Below are 24,176 nucleotides of genomic sequence, written 5' to 3'. Positions count from 1 at the left end.
CATTTGTGCGCTGTGGGATGCTTCACCGTGCATAGAATGCCTCAATGTCCCTTCTTTTTAGAGAACCAGTCATTGTCCGAAGATGGCCAAGTGCCTCTTTCTGTGTGTAGTTACAGGACCAAGGAGGAGTAAGTACCACCTCGAAGGGTCTATCTTCTAGTTAATTTTGGAAAACATTCTGTTCCTGAAAAAAGCTAAAGTTTGCTGGTTGTAGGAAAATGACCATAGAAGCAATTAAACTTTTCTGTTCTCCCCTTCTTCTCCTTCTGTTCTTACCTTCCTCCCCACCCTACAGCTAAGAGGCCCAACACTCTAAAAATATTGATGATATGAATATTTTTAACTGAAAGCATCTCTCTGCTGTGAAGCTTATTCCAAATTATATTATGCTTCTATAAAGTATCTCAAACACTAGAAAAGCTAATACAACATGAAATTGGCATAAATACAATTACCTGAGCCTACCATATGGTAAATGTAGATTTTTGTCAGGTTCTTTGCTTTTGTTTTAGCCATAGGTTTTATAGATATTTATTGTATCAGTGAAATAAATAGAAGTGAGGAGAGTGATTAAAAAATCAGGTATTTTAATGAATCTAATACATACTAAACTAAAAGCATGTATCATAGCCATAATTTTTCTTGCAGACCAATATGTTTGTATAAATAAAGATTTATTCAAATCTTTTTAAATTGAATTTGGAATGCTTAGAAATTGATTCAAGAAATCTTAACATTTCAGGACCCCCAATTTTTAACTAAGTCTGTATTTGCATTTGGGGTAGAGTATCTTAAACTTGCAAGTAAAAGTTGTGAGATCTATAAATCACTCTTCAGAGTGCAAAAAAATGAGAGATTAAACCCCAAAGTCACCACATCCCGCAGTTACAGACAAGGGGGCAATTTGTATTATTGAAAGCCGCATACCCACAAGCACAACTCACATTTATAGACCTCTAGCTATGGCATACCTGTAAACATTTAGAAAATGCTGTGGGACAAACTGGAATCTCAGACGTATTAGCTTTGTAGACAGAACATTGTACCTTTTCAGTCTTGGGACAGAAGTGCTCTGGAAGTACGGTCTTCTGGTTGACTGAATTCCTCAACAAAACTCTTAGTAAAACAGGAAAATAGTGTGTAAGAAACACGTAGAAATTCATCTGGGTAACATAAGTAGGTAAATATTATCATAATTTGAGTCCTAAAGATGCTCATTTGAGGTTTTTAGCTTGTAAATCTTTCAGAGTCCACCAAGACAGAAGATCGTCTGAACAAACAAGCAAACAAAAAAGCCCAAGTTTATTTCTTTTCTTCCAGTTGAGAGGAGACATGGATAACAGCCTTCTTCTGGGAGAGAAAGTCAGGGGTTGGAAGGAGTGGTACATGACGAGGGTGTGGGTTGGTTGTTGTCCACCCACCAGGTGGTGGTGGCCGTGTGAGGGGAGCATGCCCAACATGACCCTGTCCCACTTACCCTCCTAACTAAGATTTGGAAGAAATGGGAAAGAAGTGAAATTAAGGATTACTCATGAAGGAACATTTTTTAGAATTTTCCAAATGCTCTGGGAAACTTAGAAACCCAAACATGACTTGGTGTCTCTTTAGGATGAGATTATTTGGAGGGAAATATGGGCATGTAGTTACTGACCCCAGTAAAATCCCCGGCAGTGAGTTTTGTCAAGAAACTGTTTAGCAGTGGGTATGTTTTTAGGGAGTTTTGTCTCCTGTCAGGATCACCATTTGCAGGAATTGATTTTTATCCTTTTGTCCCTTTTCTGTCACTGTTCCAAAGTAGCCTCTACTGTCAGTGTGGATTCTAAGTATCTGTGAATACTAATAGCACTTACTGAGTGGAGGCTGGTGACCTGCCTAGGTTGCTCTATATTTGGAATGAAGGAACAAAAGGAGTAAATTTCAGTCTCAGCTCACAGCAAGTTGACCAGTTCCTTGCTCATAATAATCTCTATTTTATGTGAACTTCTGCCACCAATTCCCTTTCTTAAAAGAGAATTTTTAAAAGAAAACAACATTGAAATTTAACTTAATTGAGAAGTGATCAGGACTGCTGAATATCCTAGAAAGTTTCTGATTGCACAGTTCCTTGTGTTGTCCTTGTACTCTAAATATGTACGTACATATGTTACGAAATTATAGATAACAGGTCATTGTTTATGCATGTGTGGTTTTAAATTAGAAAAATTAAAGTTTGGTAAGTTAAAAGTGATGAGAAATTTTTTTCATCCTTTCCCAATTTAAAATGAGCAATGCAACAAATAAGCATGACTTCAAACCCAGATACCCTGGTTTATAGGTTATTCATCTAATCACAAATACTTGTTGATCCCAGGACTTTTGCCTCCACTCAAGAACTAGTACTCACTTTTTTGAGTCACCTATTTAGGACTTTTGCCTCTGCATATTGCTTTTTTTACATTTATCAGCTTCATTTAAAATAATAGCTTTCTGCTTCCTCGTATTTGAAAACAAAAGAAAGAAATGACTTTGCTTTTCTTTCCATAGAGATGAATGACAGTTTTCATCTTTGGGCAAAGCATTGAAGATTCGTGATAAAAGGGGTTTCAAATACATCTTAGAAAAGTAATTACACCAGTCCTAAATGTTAACTACCAACTTTGTGAAATGACAGCAGAAATGGATCCAGGTGATAAAATTAGGAATAAGCATAAGTCATGCTGAAGTGTTTGACCAGCATTCTCTAGTATAAAATCTGCAAATTTACCCTCCCGTCTAAACAGCAGTGGTTATAATTTTCCTAGCTGTGCTCTAAATTGAGCCTTCGACCTCCAAGTGTGTGGAAGTTTGGAGGGGGTACTATTGAAAAACCATCAAGATTTGGTAAATAGTGGGAGAAATTAAAGAGTGAGGACAAGAAAATGGAAGGAATTAAGAATGACTACTTTAGATAAGAAGAAAGTTGAAGAGTGCCTTTTATGGCCTTCAAAGAAATAAATAGGTGTTATAAGAAAAATGACCAGTAATTTTCCCTTTCCATAAAGAATATGCTTAGAAAATTTGTTTGGCTAATGTGGAATTGATTTGGGAGAGCGGTAGAACTTCTTGGGTACTCAGGTTGGTATATACCAAGAGAGTGGATGTTGGAAGTTTCAGGACAGCCTTCCTTGTAAAGTATTACAAACATACCAGCCATTTCATTTCTCTGCCCTTGCTGGCAGGCAGAATCTATGAACGAGTTCTCATTCACATCTCTAATTCCATAATGTTTTATATATTTGTTTATGTCATTGTTGGAAAGCTATTACTGAAAACAATTCTAGTTTCACTCCTTATTTGTCTGATACTTTGTAATGCAATAAAACACATTATTTTTGCTTTTCACTGATTTGCCATCTGCTTTGAGCTTTAAATGAATCGAAGCTTCATGGGAGCAATGTTGTGCATGTGCTTGGTGTATTTGTGCAATCTGTTTATTTGGGGTTTGAATGACCTCTGTCTCCTTTGTTGTCTCATGGTCAGTTAACGGAACTCCCAGCAGCCAGCTGTCTACTCCTAAATCAACGAAATCTTCTAGCTCTTCTCCAACTAGCCCAGGAAGTCTCAGAGGATTAAAGGTATGAAATGGGATAAATGGGATGTTTGTGTGATTTTGTTATTTTGAGTTTCATAGTTTGGTAGTTTAATTTGTTCAGGGACTTGGGTGTAATAAAAAATCAAAAAGGAAAGAGTTCAGGATGTGGAGCTGAGAAGGACCTACCTGCCTTTGAATCCTGTGTCCTTTTTCATCTTGGAATTGGGGTCAACTCACTTAACTCTTCTGACCCCAACTGTTCCCATCTCTCAAATGGGAATAGAAGGTTGTGCTTAAGGATGAACATATTGGGGTAAAGTAAAAGAAGTAGTAGTTTTCCTGTTATTATCAAAATGATTTGCAATGGGAACGCCTTGGAGAACACTGTAATTCTTTTACAAATCTCATTTTGGATCATGACTTTAATATTGTTAACCTAATTTGGCTTTGCAAAAGCTTGAAATAGGATGAAGCACTATTATGGTACTTACGTACATCTGTAATAACCCAAGAAGATAATGTTCGTTTTGGTGAGAAATTAGAAATAAATCTTAGGGGGCACCTGGGTGGCTCAGTGGGTTAAAGCCTCTGCCTTCAGCTCAGGTCATGATCCCATAGTTCTGGGAGCCCCACATTGGGCTCTTTGCTCGGCAGGGAGCCTGCTTCCCTATCTCTGCCTGTCTCTCTTCCTACTTGTGATCTCTGTCTGTCAAATAAATAAATAAAATCTTAAAAATAAATAAATAAATAAATCTTAGGTTTTGACTGTGATAGCCTAAAAATATAAATGGTTAACTTAACATGATCAGCAGTTGGTTTAATAGACTTGTTTTGTTTTTTGTTTTGGGGTTTGTTTTGTTTTGTTTTGTTTTAATGGGCATTTTGTCTTATAGGGAGAAAAATAATGAATGAAGGCAAATTTGCAAAATTTCAACAACATCAATTTCATTTAATAGTTTTCAATAATTTAAATTTATAAGAGAAAGCTTGCCTGGTAAAAATAGCAGTAAATAACTGAGGTTAAAAATTGGGGAAGTTTCCTTTTGTAGAAACAATCAAATAATCTGCGTGGTAGTGTACTCTAAGAATACTGAAGTGTATACAGAAGGCTGTGTGTGCATGGATAAATTAACTTATTCTCTTGGTATTTTGGGACATTGGAAATGTCTTCATTAGGAATACATTCTGCCAAAGTTGGTTGCCTAAACACTTCAGGTATTGTCTGAGCAGCTTTCTTTAAGGATGTTGAGAAATCTTTTTCATTAGTAAAATGGACTGTAAGAACCCCAGCACCCCTGGGTGAGTGAGGAATGAGAACCTGCTGAGCGCAACATCCTGACCCCTTCAGAGCAGTGAGGACTGTGGGCCTGCCACTTCTCCAAGGGTTCCTTGTCCACCGAATTCTGTTTGTCTGTCCTGCCCTGAGAATGTTGGGTGAACATCAGAGTGAACCTACATGATTCGTATGTAAGTGATAGAGATCCGAAAGAGAAATTCCTTCCAGAGGAGGACAGCTTGCCTGTTTTGTGCCTGCTTGCTTATGTACATTGGCAGAAATTGGACTGAGAGGAGGGAGTATGAAGCTCTCATCTACCTCCAAGTGCTAGAAGCTCCTTTATCAAAAGAACCAGACATTTCAAGGTGCTAAAGTGGCTTAGGTAGGTCAGTTTATAATATGATTGTAATGGAAACTGTCTAAACTGTCTAAACTGTCAACTGCCAAAAAAGTTACATAAATTAAAAATCACTAATCAGCCAGTCATTTTCAGCTTTCCCCCAATTTATTGCACTCCAAATACGTAGGAGGTTCACTGTTTTTGAGTAACTTTCAAGAGAACTAAAGGAAAAATAATTCAAGTTCATTCATTTCTTTTTTTAGTTCAGTTGCGTGTTAAACTAAAAGCAAGTGGCTCCTAGTGCTGGTAACTTTTAACCTCAGGGCAAATCCCACACAGACTTTCCAGTGAGCCACAGTCATGTCCTCCCCCAGACTGTTGCTCTGGACAGGGACAGGATACCAAATCCTTTGTTTCCTTGGAGTTTCATTCACTTCCCTCTTTGTTATCATTCCCATCTTTCTGTCTAGCCCATCTGCAGCTGTGAGCCCAAGATTGTTCCTTTTAATTGTTGCTGCTAGGTCAGTAGGTGCTGCTGGATGCTCAGAGCACCATTTACCCTACACACATGCCCACACACTTGCACTCAATCACCTACACTTCTGGAGTGGAGATGCATGGAGTTTTCAAAACATGGTAAATTGTCTTATCGCTGAGACATCAGATAAAGCTGTTCTCCTTATGCTGAGTGTATCGGAAATGGTATAGCAGCCCCCATCTAGCACACAGCTCTCTGGAACGTGATTAGCTCTCAGGATTACTTGTCGGGGCCTAAAGGGGTGAAGAAGAGAGTTGCTGGTTACTGGCCAGGATAGAAGAGCAGATCCCTTTCTGTTACACTGGTGGGAGAGTCTGCGCTGTGCGAATGGGGAGGTCTTCGTCCGTCCTTCGATACCCCCTGAAAAGATATATGTGGGGATCTGTGCTCGGAATCAAGACAGCTGGAAGGAAAGTAGCAAGCGCAGAGCTCTTTATTAAGGTGAAAGGACACTCTCACGGCGGGAGAGCAGATGGGTTCCAGGAGGCGGAACCTCCTAAGTGGTTTCGGATCCGATATTCTTGGGTCTTTCGGGGATGGGACCTGCATTGGGGTGGGTGGGCTCCAGTGGAGGCTGCTCCCAGTCTTTTGGGAGACTCCTTCCACAGGATGGGAGAGGTTGTGTTTGACCCTACAGGGTTTGAAGCAGAGCCATCCTGGTCGCTTCTCTCCTTTGGGCAGGGCTATACCTGCAATTCAGGTGCATTATAACAAGTCTAAGGGTCACCCCGGGGCAGACGGGGAAGGGGAGAGGACTGTGTTCTGCACCCTGGGCTCTTGATATGTCAGCCCCAAGGTCTTAGAAGGCACAAGCTCTGGGTGTTGAGCCCCCGGGCTTCTAATGTGTCTCCGATTTATCACTGTCCTGCCTCCAGCTCCTGTCCCTCTCATTCTCCCGTTAAGGACTGGGGACTCTGGCTCCCAGCATTCCTCCCGCCGCTCAGTCTAGCTGCTGCCTAACTTTTCCTGACCCTGCCCCCGCTCCCTCTCAAACCCACTTTGTGTTCCACCGCACTCGAGGCCTGTGGGGTTTACTCACAGCTGTGAGACCTCCTCTTTGTTTTCTACCATTGTTAAATAAGAACATTTGTTTTTAAAGGACCTCTGAAGTGCTAGGATTATAGTTCTTTAAACTGGCAACAAAACAAAGCAGAACAAAAAGCCCTACTTAGGAAGCAGGGGAGTTTATTTCTCTTCTCACTTTATAGCTGATGTAGAATTACCCAATTTTACATTAAATATTAGCAGCTGAATGAGTCTCTGCCATACCCATCAGCTCTTAGGCCACACTGCCCAAGTGCTGCCTACTCTACTGGGTCATGCTTTATGGAAAGTGCGTCTTCTGACTGTTCCCAGCAGTCTTTGGTATTGGATATTGTTGTGGGGTTGAAGACCTGCCTTTGAAATACTGCCGCTTAGTCATGTTACTTACTGTACAAAATACCTTAATTTTGGTGTCAGCGTAAGCTCTAGTCAGCATCTGTCCACGTTTGCATTATTTTCTCAATTCAGTGACATTACGAATGGAGAATTACAGATAATTACCATGGGTTAGTGCTCTGCTTTTTTGTTCCCCCTTCATTTAAAATGGCTTATTAAGATCAATTAAGAGGCAGTGTCTGACACTGGAGGACTGTTTTTCGCAGGCAGGAACTCTTTATCCTGGTTAGATGCTTTAATGGCTTTGAGGATAGATCATCTTTTTCCAGAGAATCGGAATTGACAAAAGCAAGCAAACCAAGCCAGGACAGCCTGTGTAGGAAATGACACTCTGGACTCTCTAGCTGCCGGGACATAGCTTCTGCCAGATTATCTATTTGTTTGTTTGTTTGTTTATTTATTTAAGTATCTGGGTTTTACCTAGTAGGAAATTAGGCAAAGTGAAGTCAGAGGGAAGCAGAATTTGATATTCTATCACAATTTTCCTGTGCCAGTTTTTGGGAATCAGTTTAGTGTTTTTGGTGGGGATGTTGGAAGAACTGAAAAGGAAAACAGGGTCATATTGTGAAGTTTAATCTCTGACCACAGAGTGTCCATGGCTTTTTGTTTGTTTGTTTGTTCGTTGAAAAAGCCCCTCTCCACAAAAAAAAAGCCCTCATAGTTTCCCCCCATCCTACTGTTGGGGAAGACCCTTCTGCTCTACTCATTCGCATTTATAAAAGATCATGCTCTTTGAAGGGCTGGGCCAAAGGCAAGAGAGGAAGGAAAGCTTTCCTCATATGGTGAGTAATTTTTGCAGGATGGGAATGTAAGAAATAGGGTGGCAATCAAGCAGTCAGGGTTCTTTAAACCTAAGACTAACAGACGTTAGGTAACTGAAAGTTAGTTGTACCTCGATTATAGTTTTTTGGTTTTGCTAGTTATGTGAAACCTACAATGGGAAAACAAAGTCGTCTCAGACACGCAGTTCGTCTTCATTTTGCAGACGAAGAGATTGAAGTTCAGAGATGTGAAGTGACTTGCTCAGGGTCTCAGTGGCTGCTTGGGATCTCTGACCCTTTCAGGGTCTCTGTCTCTAACCTCTGACTCTTCCCCCATCCCTGGGGAGTCTGTGTCAGTGACTGCAGCATAGACCTCTCAGAAGGAAGCTTCTATGGTTGTTATGGAAAAGCTATGCAGTCTTTCAAGAGGGTGAACACTGGGGGTGGCTTGCCAGATACTGAGTATTTGGGTTTAGATATGCATAAATGCTCTGAATAAAAATGAGTTGAGATATTAGAAATGGAATGGGAGGTGGTGCTTGGGAAAGGTAGAGGTAGTCCTGGGGTGGGGGAGAGGCTAGATGAAGGGAGGTGGAAAGGTAGAGAAGTGCCCGGCACTTCAGCCTGACCGCCAAAGGCTTTAGAAAAATGACAAAGTTCCCAAGAGGTTAGGGTTATTGGTTTTCTTCAGAAGCCAACAATGGAACTGAGTATTGTTAAGATTGACATAGGCCTGAACAAGGTAATGTTGTCCAGGCTCAGCAAACATATGGGTACCTGGATATGAGATGATGTTCCATGGTGGGCTGGTGTGGAACCCCCATTGTGAGCATAGTTGCATAGCTGGGATTTGAAAACAGAGCCCATCCTTACTTATCACCATTACTAACTCCTAAGGACACAGTGAGAAAGCAAGTCCAGTCTGTTAAATAGGTGATTGGAAACAAATGGTCAAACCAAAAATTCATAAAATGAGTTGCTAGGGCTACCAAGGAGGTAGCCATTAGGCCATTTCCCCAAAACCTAGTCCCTCGGTAGTAGAACTTGGTTTTGCTCTTGTATGGATTTAGGGAATCTGGCCTTCCTAGGGCAAGACCACTGGGTGGTGATGGTCACCTGGGGAGGAGGCAGTTCTGCAGGCCTGAAACAAGCCACCTTCACTGCACACCAGGCTTTACTTGATGTCAAGCTGCCTCCTGCAGTCAGACCCTTGGGAAGTCCAGAGATCTTTTTAGTGAGGCCAGTTCATGCCAGGTTGGACTAGGCCTGTGTCAGGAGGGTGTGTAACATCTCTGGACTCTTTCTTGTTTGTTCTTCTTTAGTTCTCCTTAATAATGAAAATTTTCTTTGAGTGCTTTAATCTGAACCATGACAAGTCTTTGGTCCACTCAAGCCAGAGGTTTAAGACAGAAGTGGTGTCTCATAGTATGTAGTTACACAGAAGGGGAGCTCATTTATGCTCAGACGCCTCCATTTGGAGACGGACATAAGATGGTATAGGGTTGAAAGCATGAGCTCTGAAACCGGAATTTCTGGGTTTGATCTTGGCTTGGCCCCTCACAGGATATATGATCTTAGGCAAGTTACAACACTCTTAACTGTAAAAAAAAAAAAAAAAAAAAAAAGGATTAATAGGACCTAGCACACAGGATTGAGATTAATTAACTATAGAGAAAGCACTTAGAATAGCTTTGCTGTTCTTTCTTACTCTAAGTCTTGGGATTTCCAGGTTTAGTGGAAAGGAAAAAAAATTAACATGCAGCAGTATATAACAAGGAAGGAGAAAGTGAGAGAAGTCAGATCTCAAATTTTATTGCCTCCCCTACTTTCTCTCTACTTTGAATTATCTTCCCCACTATGCTTCGTCTCTGTTTCCCTGCCCTCTGTCTCTAGTCTGGCTGCATTAGTACCCTGAAAGGCAACTTAGTAACAGGTTATTTGGAAATTTAGCAGCTTAAAATAGCAGTAAAAAATTACTGTCTTGCACAGTTCTTGTGGGTCAGGAATCCAGGAGCAGCTTGGTAACATGGTCCTGGCTTTAAGATCATTGACGGGGTTGTAGTCGAGGTATGCCCCAGGGCTTCAGTCACCCAAAGGCCCTGCTGAGAGTGGGGGATCTCCTTCTGCGGTGGCTTGTTCTCTTGGTAGCAGATTGGTGCTGGCTGTTGGCAGGAGACCTCAGGTCCTTGCCATATCCTCTCCATAAGTTGGCTTGAGTATCTTCAGAGCACGGCAGCTGGGTTTCCCCAAAGGAAGTCATCTGTAAGAGTGACATGCAGAAGCCCTCCTGTCTGAGACCTAGTCCTGGAGGTTGGACACCATCATTTCCATAATAGCTTAGCAGTCATATGTCAGCTCCGTGCAACATGAGAAAGGACTGCGCAAGGGCATGAAAATCAGGAGGTAAGGTTCAGGGGAACCATTTTGGAGGCTACCACACCGTTTCTCTGCTTTCATCTCTTTATCAGCCACCCAAAATTTATTTCTGAGGCTGCCCCTATTCCCTCAATACGTTTCTGTCCATTTTCTTTTTCCAGGGCCACAAAAGTCTCTCCTACTATCAATTTTATTGCTTTGATTCTCTCCCAGTCCTTTTGTTCTCTTGACCAGTCACCCCTTGCCCAGTTACCCCATGCCCATTCTTTTCTTTCCCCTTCAAATTCTAGAATCCCACCACCAGTGATGTTTTCTTCTTAATCCTCATCTTCCTCTTGACCTCAGCCCGTGATCTCCTGTTTCCTCTGCCCAAGCCCCTCAGAGTCCCTTCCATCTAGCTGATGACTTTCCCTGTGGGAATATTTTCTGTGCTTAAATCACAGCGTTTTCTTTGGGACAGATAGGCAATAAAGAGTACTAAATGTGTCATCAGCTGCCAGATGGATGAAGAAAGCATTTCCCTGGGATTTAATTCATCATCCCTGTCCCAGTTGAGAACTTTCAAGGCTGTAGTAACTTAAGGCTTCCAAGTCAGGGGCACATCTGTGGACACTGAGGGATAAAATGTCTCAGGTTTTGATGCTGAAGTGTATGCCCTGAGGCTGTCTACTGTGAGTATTCTTGTTGGTTGAAAGTAGAAAGAAAAAAAGTGCATTTGGAACACTGTCCAACATCTTGAGATTATAAACTGTCTGATATGCTGATATTTTATCTGATGATGTCTCCTGGGTGTGCTGGTGGTGAAAGATTTTCCAGATTTGTGAAGTGTGATGAAAGGGCTGGTAGTATCTCATACTGATTGGCAGAGCTAAAATGCAACTCTTTGACCTTTTGAACTTCAAAACTTCTTTTCGAAGCTGTGAAATGTAAATCCACGGTAGCCGCTGACCTTAGACGTTTTTGCTTTTCCCTGGAGCTTTGGTTTTTCTCTGGCATTTAAAGCTAGTTAATAATCCTCAGTCCTAAGAGACTGACTACTTTTATACTCTTTTTATGACCCCAGAATTGCCGGGTGGCGACTTCATCTCCGAACGTAATTGATTTTGTTGACAGAAACAAAAACAAAAAATGGACTAAGCAGTTTGGAAGACTTCAGTGACCTAACAAAATAAATCATCATCATGAATCTCAGATGCTGTTTGAGGACAGTGATTTGCAAATCGTGGTTGCTCAGTAAATAGAGGCATTTGGTAGGTCAGTGGCTCAGTGGGGCTGAAGCCCACCTTCATGGGGCTGGAAGGAGAGTTTGCCAAGCAAATCAGTGTATAAATACAATCAACCATAAGAACTTTATTTGAATGTAAGCAGCTCATGCGTTAATCTTAAATGCTCCCTTATTCATGAAAGTAGTGCGTTAGAAATTCTTCTTGGTAGGATATTGGAGATAATTGGATGGAATTAAGACTTAGAAGTTATCGTGAATTAGCCTGAGCCAGTGCCCGACAGTGGTAACTTCCGTAGTTTGGGCTGAAGAGGTGGGCACCTCTCCTGGTACCCTGGCGTCCTACAGATTGATGATTCCTCACTGTGAAAGCCCGCAGACATCTTGTGCAGGTAGGTGTGGTTGTGCGGAAGCATTATACCCTCTAGATCTGTCCACATTGTTGCAAATGGCAATATTTCATTCTTCTAAATGACTGAATAATATTCCATTATGTCTATATATACACCACATCTTCTTTATCCATTCAATAGATACTTGGTTACTTCCGTATTTTGGCTATAGTAAATAACACTGCAATAAATATAGGGTGCATATATCTTTTCAACTTAGTGTTTTCATTTTCTTTGGGTAAATACCCAGTAGTAGAATATTGGATCATGGGGGTAATTCTATTTTTAATTTTTTGAGAATCTCCACACTGTTTTCCACAGTGGCTGCACCAGCTTACATCCCTGCCAAGAGTACAACATCCACACCAACACTTGTTTCTTGTGTTTTTGATTTTAGCCATTTTTGAATTTAACCATTCTGACATGTATGTGGTGACACCTCATTGTGGTTTTGATGTGCATTTCCCTGATGATGAGTGATGTTGAACATCTTTTCTTGTGTCTGTTGGCCATCTGTGTATCTTCTTTGGACAATTTCTGTTTTTAAATGCATTTCTGATAGAGCTTTTAACATAATTCATACTGGCCTTCCCTTTTAATTAGTGGCATTTATATTTTTAAATATTTTTTTAAACCCACAAAAATGATCATGGAAGTAAATCTATTTATAGGTAACATCTGGTAATGCAGACTTAAAAAGTCTTCAGTACATTTCAACGGTCATCTTTTTAAGAAAATTTTTCTTAAGTTCTCTTTATGTGAGGAAAGGCTGTGGATTTGTTTATCAGTTTGTACATTATTTAACAAATTACAGAGATGTGTAATAAATACAATCAACTGTAAGAACTTTGTTTAAAGTTTAATAAATTACACAGTAATCTGAAAGCATATTCTAAATATACCACAAAGAATATTTTGATGACTGGGTCTCATACTGTCTATCATCCTCATGTTAATTTAATAGCCTTGGAAGACTTCTTTTTTTGTCTTATTAGAGGAGGGGACAGTGTGAGAGTAGCCAAATAGCTCCTGGGCTCTAGAGTCCGACCTGGATTCAGATTCTGACTCCACACATTTGCTGTGGGGTTTGGGCGAGTTATATAACCTCCCTGAGCTCTGATTTCTTTATGGATTAATGGAGATTATGATAATACCTAATTCATTTTAGGACTTGCCACAAAGTAGGCATTCAGTTAACTGTAATTAGTGTCATCTTTCCTTTTCTTACAAAGAGAAAGCTGTTCTTAGCTAGAGATAACTTGCATTGGTTAAATTGTTGAATGGGTGACAAAGAAAGCTTAAGGTAGCTGAAGAATTACAGTTGCTGCCAGAAACTTCCTCCACAGAGGTTCTCAACCTTGGCTGTACATTAGATCACTTATGAAACTTAGAAAAAAATACTGATACCCAGGCCCTACCCCAGGAATTCTTTACTCTGGGGCAGCAGTCTAGCAATAGAAGCTTTCAGATCATCCCAGGTGATCCCAATGTATAGCCACAACCATACCCTGAGGGTTACTCTGTTCTAAAGTTTCAAGGTATAAGACTAGATTTCTAAGAAAGTTTTTGTAGGGCACCTGGGTGGCTCAGTCAGTAAGCGTCTGCCTTCAGCTGGAGTCATGTTCCTGGGCTCCTGAAATCAAGTCCTGCATTGGGCTCCCTGCTCAGTTGGGAGCCTGCTTCTCCCTCTGCCTTTGCCCCCCCCACCCACCCACACACATCTCTCATGAATAAATAAGTAAAATCGTAAAAAAGGAAAGAAAGAAAGTTAGTTTGCTTGCTGGCCAAATTTGGCCCACAGTCTGATTTTCTAAATTAAGTGAGTTTTTTTGTTTTTGTTTTTGTTTTTTTAAGTTTTTATTTATTTATTTGACAGAGAGAGAGAGATCACAAGCAGGGAGAGAGGCAGGCAAAGAGAGAGAGAGGGAACAGGCTCCCCACTGAGCAGAGAGCCCAATGTGGGGCTCAATCCCAGGACCCTAGGATCATGACCTGAGCCAAAGGACCCTGGAATCATGACCTGAGCTGAAGGCAGAGGCTTAACCCACTGAGCCACCCAGTCGCCCCTGATTTTCTAAATTAAGCTTTATTGGAACACAGTCACACTTAACCATTTACATGTGCTCTGTGACTGCTTTCATTTTATAATAGTAGAGCTGAGTAATTGTGATAGAGACCATACTGCAAAACTTAAAATATTACTCTCTAGCCTTTTGCAAAACATATTTTTGACCCCTGCAGTAGACCATTTAAAAATTGAATCATAGTGCCCTTTTCCAAGATGGATCAAGAAAGTCAGCTCACTACACAAGAATATCTCCTAGAAGAAAAATATATATATATATCTCCCAGATTCTGTTCAAGTGCTTCCTTTTATGAAAAGTCAAAATGAAGGAGTATTCAACATTATACTCAAAAGTCAATAGTAATATGCTTTAATGCATTGGTATAGTCATTTTCACTGTTCTTGGAGAATTGCCAATTTTTGAATAAAACTTCACATTTTTAGTGTAGTACCTAAGATTTCTTTTTAAATTTTAAGTTTTGTAGAAGTTGTAATAATCTACTTATCAAAAAAATTTAATGTAGGCACTCTCACTCAACTTTTTGGCTGAAAATGTGGAAAGCTAGAATGGTACTCATTACCAGCCATGATTGAGTACCTAGCATTTATTCCGTCAGCCGTGAATGCCATTTTAAATGATGCTAGCGGTTGAGGACACATTACAGCTTTTTCTGCTCTATTTTCAAGTCCTTTAAAAAAGTTTTTAGCAGAAGAGAACAAAACAGATACAGACACGTAAATGCAGAGAACAGGCTGGTGGTTGCCAGAGGGGAGGGGCAGGAGGGGATGGGCCAAAAGTCCTATCCTTATTGGACGGAGCATTTTACAATGTATATAAATGTTCACTCACTATGCTGGGTACCTCAAGCTAATGTGTTACTGCATGTCAACTGTACTTCAATTAAAAGAAAGAAAATAATCATATATATCAAGTGCTCAAACTAGTGCTGTCCAATAGAACGTTCTGAGGTGATGGAAATGTTCTGTATCTGCATTGTCCAATTATATTGGTACATGTAGCAATCAGACATCTGAAATGTGACTAGTGCAGCTAAGGAACTGAATTTTCTTTAAAAAAAAAAAAAAAAGTTCTTAGCAGAAGCAGGTGATTGTGCCTTGCCTTGCCTTGCTTTTCCTTGGTTCCTCAAAAATGGAGATGCTGCTGCTCTCAGAGGAGCAGGATGGGGCAGCTGTGCCAACCTGTATCACATTCTCAGCTTTATCTCCCGCCCTTTCCATGGCCTTCCCTCCTTGGCAATCAGGACCTCGTAAGGAAATTTGCCCCCTTCTCCTCCCCACCCCTAAACATAATCACTTCTTTTTGAACCAGTTCGTAAGTACGGAAGATAATCTTGAAAGAGCCCAGATGCTGCTGTCCATTGATGCTTTGTTGAGGAAGGTCTTACAAACAGGCAGCATCTAGGCACTGCCTTTGTGCGGTCTCAGCATTGTAGTTACGGATGGAAGCAGGAGCGCTCATTAGCATTTTAAGAGATTTTAATAAAAATTGTTAGTTTGATAATAGACACGGGACAGGTTTAATCAGGAATGCCATATTTTAATCTCTGGTGCTAATTCAATCCTTGCTTTAATAAGAGAATAATTTAATAAGAGAATAATTCTCTGACCAGGAACAGGGAAATGTAGAAACTGTGCCTGGGAAACAGTGAGAATTTTGTAGTCCTAGCGTTTTCATTGCTCTTTGTCTGCATGTCTCTCAGGGCACTGGGAATGCTTTGCTCTGTATTTTACAACAGACACTGCACATTTGCCAGGGATCTGTCCAGGGATCTTGGTGAGCACCCAGCTTTTCTCGTACCCTTGGAACACCGAGCTTCATTACTGGGAGGTCAAGTGAACTTAATCCCTGGCTGTGTGACTCCAGCATTATGAGCACAGATTCCTGCCTTAGCAAAATGGCTCTCTCTCACGGGCTGTCAGAGTCCTTTGTCACCATCAGAACCTTAGAGACCATTTCTTGGAATGTCAAGGTTTCTCGGAAAGGTTTTAAGCGTGCACATGTCTCCTCATAAGATTGTAAACTTCCTGGCAGTAGTGATCCTGCCCCTTCATCTTTACATCCTCTAACAGCCAGCATCAGTTACTGCTGAGGGAGGGAAGGACAGCCGGCCGTTCCTGTGTCAATTCATGTCTCGTCTGCGCTGTCATGAAATGATTCCCCTTCATGTTTTAATTCTCTAAGCATTATTTTCAAATAAAGGAATAGTATTTGGGTAGGTAATTAGATAAGTCACTCCTGTTAACTCTATATAAGTCTTTTGTTTTTGTTTTTTTTGGTAAATGTTTGAGGTTCCATACTTAGAAAAAAAATTCAATTTGAGAGTTTTGAAAAATGCTCTTCTTGCCATCATTATTTGCTAAGAAAGCTGTACTTCCTGATGATTTAGTGATATGTTCGTCAGGTACACGTGAAAGTAGCCTTTCAGTTGGCCTTCACTACGTGCCATGTTCTCCTCTGTGGCTGAGGCTTTGGTTTGGCCTGGGTCCTGCCCTCTTTTAGTTGCCAGGGAATCAGTTCCCACACCTCCTCTGTCTCCTGGTCTCTTTCCTTGCTGTCTGTGAATCCCAACCACACTGAGTTTGTAATTGCTGGGCTGTACAGGGCGTTGGGATAGGTTGGAGTAAGGGTTTAATCCAGACATTGGGAAAATTACAGTGGCTCATGGAACTCAATTAGTAGATACCCCGAGGAGTCACCCATCCATGTGAAAATAAATATGGAGGTAAAAATGCCTTCATTTTAGCCCTTCCAAGACTTCCTTCTTATGGAGCCCTTGAGTTAGATAGAACACATCAGCCTGCAGTGAACTAAAATTTACTCAAACTAGCTCGAGAAAGGGCCTTGTGAGAAGAATGTTCCCTGCTTCCAGGAGAGTTAAGTAAGCAGGGCCGGGGGAAGGCAAGGACAAACCTAGGTCTTAGGATGCCCGCAGTGGGCCTGCATACTGGACATTTCCCTAGGCTCTGAATGTTGAGAAGAGAGAAGGTCCCTGCCCAGCACCCTGACTCAACAAGCTACGGCCAGAGGGTGTGGGGCCGGCCCGTTTGGGGCGTGAAATTTGACGTGCGGGTTAGCAGGTCACTCTCCACTGTTGTTTCCAGGTATTACAATCCACCTCCCCTGTCACTGTAATCTAGGGGTGAGCAGTAATCAAAAGGGAGCTTTCCATTTGTTTTTTGAGATAGAACTTTTTCCAGAATGACATTCTTCCTGTCTTTATTCCATTAAGAATTTGGCTACTATGGGGGCACCTGGGTGGCTCAGTGGGTTAAGCCGCTGCCTTCGGCTCGGGTCATGATCTCAGGGTCCTGGGATCGAGTCCCGCATCGGGCTTTCTGTTCAGCGGGGAGCCTGCTTCCCTCTCTCTCTCTCTGCCTGTGCCTCCGTCTGCTTGTGATTTCTCTCTGTCAAATAAATACATAAAAAATCTTTAAAAAAAAAAAAAAAAGAATTTGGCTACTATGAATTTAATTTGGATCTCTTATTCCCATGACTGGCAGTTTTCAGTCTAGGAAGGGTTAGATTAGAAGAGGAACAGATTTGAAATGAATTATTTAGCAAAAGATCTCTTTACATTATCCATTCAATATGAGAACATTTCTCAATCATTGGATTCAAGGCTTTATGCTAGATGTTTTAAGGAAAGGTATACTAATAACTAATACTGCATTAGTGTTACATGTCAGTGAGTTTACGTATGAAAAGAGTTTACATGTAGGAGCTAATTTTTATTTTCTTACAAATCTTCAAACTAGGTCTTGCTACTACCCCTATATTCAGAGCAGAAAATTAAGACTTGGGATGTTTAAGCCACTTTAAAAATATCTATATCTATATCTATATCTATATCTATATATAGAGAGAGAGGTGCCTGGGTGGCCCAATCGGTTAAGCATCTGATTCTTGATTTCAGCTCAGGTCACGATTTCAGCATCCTGAGATAGAGCTCTCACTAAAATAAATAAAATCTTTAAAAAATATTGGGTTAATGTATAAAAATCATGAAAAAAAATTGGTGGGAAACAGATTGAACAGGCAGGTAGTGAGACAAAAGATGGGGTTATTCTGTTGGTCACAAAAACCCACTGAAGTTTTGGATCCTAGGTCCTATCAGAACTATCCTTGGAGAAATTTCCTGGCAATTCTGTGTGGAATGGCTGAGACTGAGAGTAACCAAGGAGGCCTTTGAGGTGCCAGGAGGATGCTGAAGGAAGACCAGCACTAGGGTGGTAGCTGTGGAAACAGAACTGACTGGAGAACCTTGTGGTTTTGTCAGGCTTCCCTTGAAGTCACCTCTCGGGGCTTGGGTTTTAAACGAGCTAGCTTTTAAACACTTTAGCATAGACTACAGCTGCTTTTGGAGATGCCTTTAATTTCAGCAGCAAAGAAATAGAACCACCCCCCAAAAAAAGTTAAATTTTGAAACATTGCCTGCCAGTTACCTTGTGAGAAACAAAATGACTGAACTCCAAGGAGTCAGTGTGGTATGGTAGTACTGTCATCTGTTAAGGGTGGCCTGAAAGGGACCCTACATACCCACCCACATTGCTACACAGTTTTTCTCCAAGTCAGAGTGAAGGAGACAAAACTTGTGAGAAGTGTGTTTGCCACTCAGAACTGCTTTTCCTTGGCCTCGCCTTCCTAAGCGGACACGCTGCAGCTGGTCTTACTGTCCACATAAGGTGGTTATGTGGCATCTGAGAAAACAGACCATTTTTAATGCCTTTTATTCCTGAGGCTTGTGATGCATTCTAGAAGAATGTCTGGATGATCCTGTGTGAAGCAATGTGTATGAGTATTGGGCTTTCCTGGGTTTTGAACCAGGATCTCTGAGGTTCTTACTTCATTCAGAGGAAGAGAGCAGACCCAGTGTCTCCAACTTGTGAGCATTCTGGGATGGGCAGCTTCCTGGTTTGGCCCTGTTGTTTATGCCTTTAATCAGCAAGTACGAATTCAGTGTGGTGTGTACCACGTGGTGTGCTGCCCACGGGAGATGCAGTGATGAATAAGGCACAATCATAATGGGACAGAGGTACCAGCATAGTTTGGGCATAGAGGCAGGTAGGTTCACCGATACAAAAAAATGTTGAAGAGGCTTCTCGCTAATTTGTTAAGTCCTTTGACCTTGGAAGTCCTGAAATCAGGAATAATTAAAAAAGAAAAGGGGAAAAAAAAAAGACAATTCAAGTTCAAAGAGAAAAATTTGAGTTCAAAAGCCTAAGAGCCCTTAGGGATAAAGAAAAAATTCTCAAAGAAGACATAATAATAAACCTGATATTAATAATACTCATAATATGAGTTTTTCAGTTCTTCTAAGAATTAGAGATTATTTTTGGTTTAGACTGGGAACTTCAGCCCTGTTGAGTTAGGAGCCTGTCTTTTAGTTTTATCTTTCATTTCCCTCTGGTTCCTAGGAATAAAAGTCTTTAAAATGGTTAGGAGGAACTCTTACTGTCTTAGGGTCAGTAAAGAAGAGGGTCAAGCCAGGGCTGCAAGCACTCTGGATCTGGAATCCATAAAAGGGTGTGGAAGGTGATTCAGTCCTAGTCATGGGGCTTCTGAGAAGGGCTCCACCTTTGCAGGGACTCCCTGAGGTCCACCACAGGGTTGCTGTGGGATCTGGGGACGTGGTACCAATATTTCTTGGAATTACCTAGAGTTCTAAACCTTATATGCCACTAATAAGTATCTTGTTCTGCTCTGGTGCTATAATACTTTCCTTTACTTTATTCCTTTGAGGTCAAAAGTAAACCAGTATCAAACAGAGCAACACACTGTCAATTTCCTGATATCCAATCTGATTTGAAAATACTTTAATAAGGAAGAAATGTGTTAAGGATACAGGGAAGAAAGGAGAAAGAGATGCCCCCTCTCTTTTTGTAACATCATACTTTTGCACAGTATGCGCATTTTCTAATCTTTAAGGATTAGCTAGCTGAAGGTTTGTAAATTTTTCACGATAAATAACAATCACTCTCCTCTTTCAGCAGATTTCTGCACACGGCAGATCTTCTTCCAATGTAAATGGTGGACCTGAACTTGGTCGTTGCATGAGTCCTGAAGGTAGTCCTCAATCTGATGATCACGTTTATAAAGGAAGTCACCCACGTGAACATGGGGGCCATCTAAAACTCCCTTGTGCTAAATTATGATCTTCCTCAACAGGGATGCAAACATGTCACTAATTAGCCTCGTGAGCTTTGGTGAGGTTGCTTCAGGATATATAAAATGTCCTTGTTTTTTATTAAGCTTTCTTTATTTTTCCTTAGTGACAGTCTGCTCACAAGTCCAACATGTAGACTTTTCCTTTCTCTCAATTAGGGAGCAGAAGCGCATTTTCTTCACTGGAAATCTGCTATCTGCTGGGCACTGGGGATACATTGTAAAAAGTAGTCCTTTTAACCACTTCCTCCTCCTGCCTCTCCCTACCCCTCCCCTTTTTGAGAGGACTTGGGGCCAGGAGTTAGCCGTAACAGGTATCCCAGCTGCATAGAATTTTCTTCACTGGAAAATCTTCAGGAGAAATCTTGAAAAATTTTTAGACTGAATCCCCACCATCATTCCCTTCCCCTTTCTTGAGAGTTAACAAAGAAGCTTAAAAAGCTTAGCTTAAATTTCCTTTTACTTATTTCAGTTGGCATTTCAAGGATATGTTAGGTTTATTGATTATGTTGGTTTCAGATTTCACAACAAGGTCAAAAGGAAATTGGTGATTCAGGAGTTCAGGTGTTCTCTTCAGAAAATATGCTTAGAAATTTTCTTATGGTTCACCATAGGTTTAGAAATGAATTACATTGCAATTTATTATTTTACAGATATGTGGGAATCAAGAAGAAATGCTGATGTGTTTGCTAGACTTTGCATTTATCCTTTTGTGCAGGTGTGAATGGAAACAGGTGCTCTGAATCATCAACTCTTCTTGAGAAATACAAAATTGGGAAGGTTATTGGTGATGGGAATTTTGCTGTAGTCAAAGAGTGCATGGACAGGTGAGTGGGTAGTGAGGATAATCATTTGTTTACCTACATTTCTCCCCTGGAGTTCATTCTTACCTGAGCGAATGAATAAAAGGCCTTCCTAGGAGGTCTTTTTCCCCCTTCCTGAAAAAGTCTACAGTTCGGTGGGACCAGCTGTTTTGTAAGCCCACAGGCAGTTTGACCCGGAAAAATATAGGTACCTACGCAGAGAATAAACCTGCTTTGTATGCAGTTGGGCTGAGCAATTTATCAGGTCTCATCCACGAGCCAGAGAGGAATAGGAAAGAATAGGTTTCATTTTTAAAAAAAGGAAAAAAAATCTCCTATGGCACTTACCTGTGTCAGGCTTGTTTTCAGTGCTGTGCTTGTACTATTAACCCCTTTCAACCCCACAGTAACCCTTTCAATTACTACTTAGTTGTATACACTAGTAGTTCAGATACATGAGCTCTGACTCTGTTCAGATCAGGGTCAGCCAACTTTTGCCTTTATTAAAATTATATTTTTGCTTATTCAACTTTATTTTGTTTAAGGTCCTAAATTCGCAAGTGGTAAGAAATCCTTTCTTTTAAATTCCAGGCCTTTTGTAAACAATATACAAACTGGAAAAGACTCCAATTAGAGCCTTTGTCTTTAAAGGTCAATCCCCTAGTTGTTCTAAGTGGCAATTTTTATTATTGGTGGGGAGTTTTCCAGAAAGCTGTTCCATTTCGCCGCATTTCCAGTGAAGTGTTCGTGCTCCTTGTGGAGGACACTCCCTTGTCCCCTGAGTCCTTTGACTTTGCTCTGGTGTACTTTGGCACCCAGTAAAAAATTAAGCATCTAAAATACAACCTCTACAGACTCATTAGAAATCTGTATCAGGGTTTGGTTTATGTTATGGGGAAGCAATTTAAATGAAAGTTACTCCTCTAAGGTCAGCTTCACCAGCGTGTACTATGACTAAGTGGCAAAGGCAGCAGCACTTGAGGGAACTAACCTATTCTAAGAACACTAGTGTTCTTTGTTGAAGTATTTTCCTAGCTAAACCGTACTTCTTGGCTTGTTCAGGTTAAATTGTGTTGAGATGATTAGAAGTTAACAACCTCAACATTTCTTTGTCCAAGTCAATGATCTCTTTACTACCAGATGCAGGCATTGAAAGGTGCGAATAATATGGTACCAGCTAGAATTTTGGCTGAGAAAGAGATACTGAAATCCTGGGACCTTTTAGTTATTAATGGATTAATGTAAAGATATATTGATCCATAGAAAATTTTTAGTTACTTTGATTCATTTCTCTTAATTTCATTCTGCCTCCTAAGAGAATTATTTTGAGATTTAAGTATGGAAAAAATTTCTTGTCCAGCTTTGATACAACAGAGTTTAAGTACTTTTAGTAAGTGAGTTATTAAATATTATAATTAATGTAAAATGAGAATGACAGTATGGCTTTGGATTTTATTTCTTTTTTGGGGTATTTGTCTCCCTGACCCCACTCACCATCATTCCTGATGTACTTTTTTGTTGAACCGTTTTCCTATTCTAAAAGATATTTAGAATATCTTAGTATCCTTTAGTAGATGAAATCAAGAATGATTGTGTCTTTGATTTGTGTCTTTAAATTGCCTTTCTCTGATCACTTCATAGGTCCACTGGAAAGGAATTTGCCCTGAAGATTATAGACAAAGCTAAATGTTGTGGAAAGGTACAGTATACATAACTATTCTATAAAAGAAACTAAGAAATGGAGATGTTTACTGTGGTGAAGGAATTTAAGTGGGCATTGACAAGGCCTTAATAGGAATAAACCCTTGATAATAATAGGGAAAACAGTATCAACCTGGTTTATTTTCCCTTGTCATTTTTTTTAAGCTTTAATCCTAAAACAATAAATTGACATGATCCAGCCCTAGCTATAGAAAATATAAGTTTTCATCTATGGGAAATCCCTGGATGAAATGCTCAAAAGATCTGTCACCAATTGTGATGAGTCTAAGACTTTACCTTACTTTCCAATTAACTAGTTAGCCTTCTTGCTTTATGGATGCTGGCTGAAGACACAAGATTGCTGGGTCAGAAACAAAACACTTTCTGACTTATGGCATATCAGGTAGCATTGGTTTTCTTAGCTCCCAAGTCCCAAGGAAGTGATGTAGAGGGGCCCTGCTGGTTGCTATACACAGATTAGGTTTAGATCACAGCTGAGGATCCTCAAACTTTAGTCAATCCCTGATCTTATGAGGGGGCTGCTAGCAAATCTGTCCAGACTTTGCCCCCAAGGAAAACTATTTTTTAATGATCATGGTCTGGATACCAGTATGTCCTCTACCCTTGAGTGAGAGCCTATCTCTATAATCTCTATGTTACAAATATCCTTAGGAATATAGTTTGTAACAAAAGCTAGGTAGAAACACCATGAATTGCCTGCTGCCTCCCAGCCCCCATCATGAACTTTTTTCCTTCTGTCCTACTCTCAAGCTGGTCTGGGAAGATTAAATGATGAAATGCTGCTGGAGTATTGATATGTTAACTATGTTTGAAACGATAAATATTCTATAGCAGGGATGACAGAGACCTTTTTAGATTACTTTCTGGTAGTATAGCAGTTAAGAAAGCAGGTTCTAGAATTCACAGGTGGCTAGTCTGAATTGAAGTATAGATGTAGAATATGCAGTAGATTTTCATAGACTTAGTATGAAAAAAACAACAACAATGTGGTACCTCATTGACTTCTTTTTGGATTGCATGTTGAAATGATCATATTTTGGATATATTGGGTTATGTAAGTTATTAGTGGTATCTGAGTTTCTTAATTTCTTAATGTGGGTATTAGAAAATTTAGATTTCTATATGTGGATCACATTCTACTTCTATTGAACAGTGCTGTTCTAGTGCCATAGTGTATAAAGTTTTAGCCTTGGTTCTGCTTCTTATGCTGTGCTGCCTTGGCTTAACGCCTCTGTGTTTCTGTTTCTCCCTCTAAAATGTGGTTGTTAATAATAGCTAAGATGCAAGGTTATTGTAAGAATTAACTGAATTAAGATATGGAAAACATGTAGAGAAATACCAGTATATTAGGCTTTAGCACATGTTAACTGTTAACGTTGTTAATATGCCACAGAAATTCAGAATGTATAATTGATTAGGACAATTTGAAATGATAATCATGATTTTATATTTAGGGAACCCCTGAACTAGTCTTCTTTGGAAATTTGCTAAGTTATGTATTTTTAAC

At 40.3% G+C, this 24,176-nt stretch overlaps 1 protein-coding gene across 9 annotated transcripts in view; it reads left to right on the top strand.

Moving 5' to 3' along the window:
- The window catches only part of DCLK2 (doublecortin like kinase 2), a 144,168-nt gene that overhangs the window by 92,831 nt on the left and 27,161 nt on the right, over positions 1–24,176 (top strand). For 6 of the 9 annotated variants that reach the window (XR_199858.3, XM_004758033.3, XM_004758036.3 and 3 more), the window contains 4 exons: positions 3,499–3,593; positions 19,970–20,045; positions 20,863–20,971; positions 22,589–22,646. Coding sequence is in view for 8 of the 9 variants with exons in the window: in XM_004758033.3 (XP_004758090.1) it covers positions 3,499–3,593; positions 19,970–20,045; positions 20,863–20,971; positions 22,589–22,646 (338 nt within the window). In the remaining variant the exon portion in view is untranslated. The remainder of the gene's footprint in view (positions 1–3,498; positions 3,594–19,969; positions 20,046–20,862; positions 20,972–22,588; positions 22,647–24,176) is intronic. The other 3 variants (XM_004758034.3, XM_004758037.3, XM_004758043.3) reach the window with 1 other exon arrangement.

The sequence above is a fragment of the Mustela putorius genome, unplaced genomic scaffold (genome assembly GCF_011764305.1).
Source record: "Mustela putorius furo isolate JIRA1106 unplaced genomic scaffold, ASM1176430v1.1 tig00000242_pilon_pilon_pilon, whole genome shotgun sequence".
NCBI lineage: Eukaryota > Metazoa > Chordata > Mammalia > Carnivora > Mustelidae > Mustela > Mustela putorius.
This window is presented reverse-complemented; position numbering and strand designations above follow the sequence as displayed.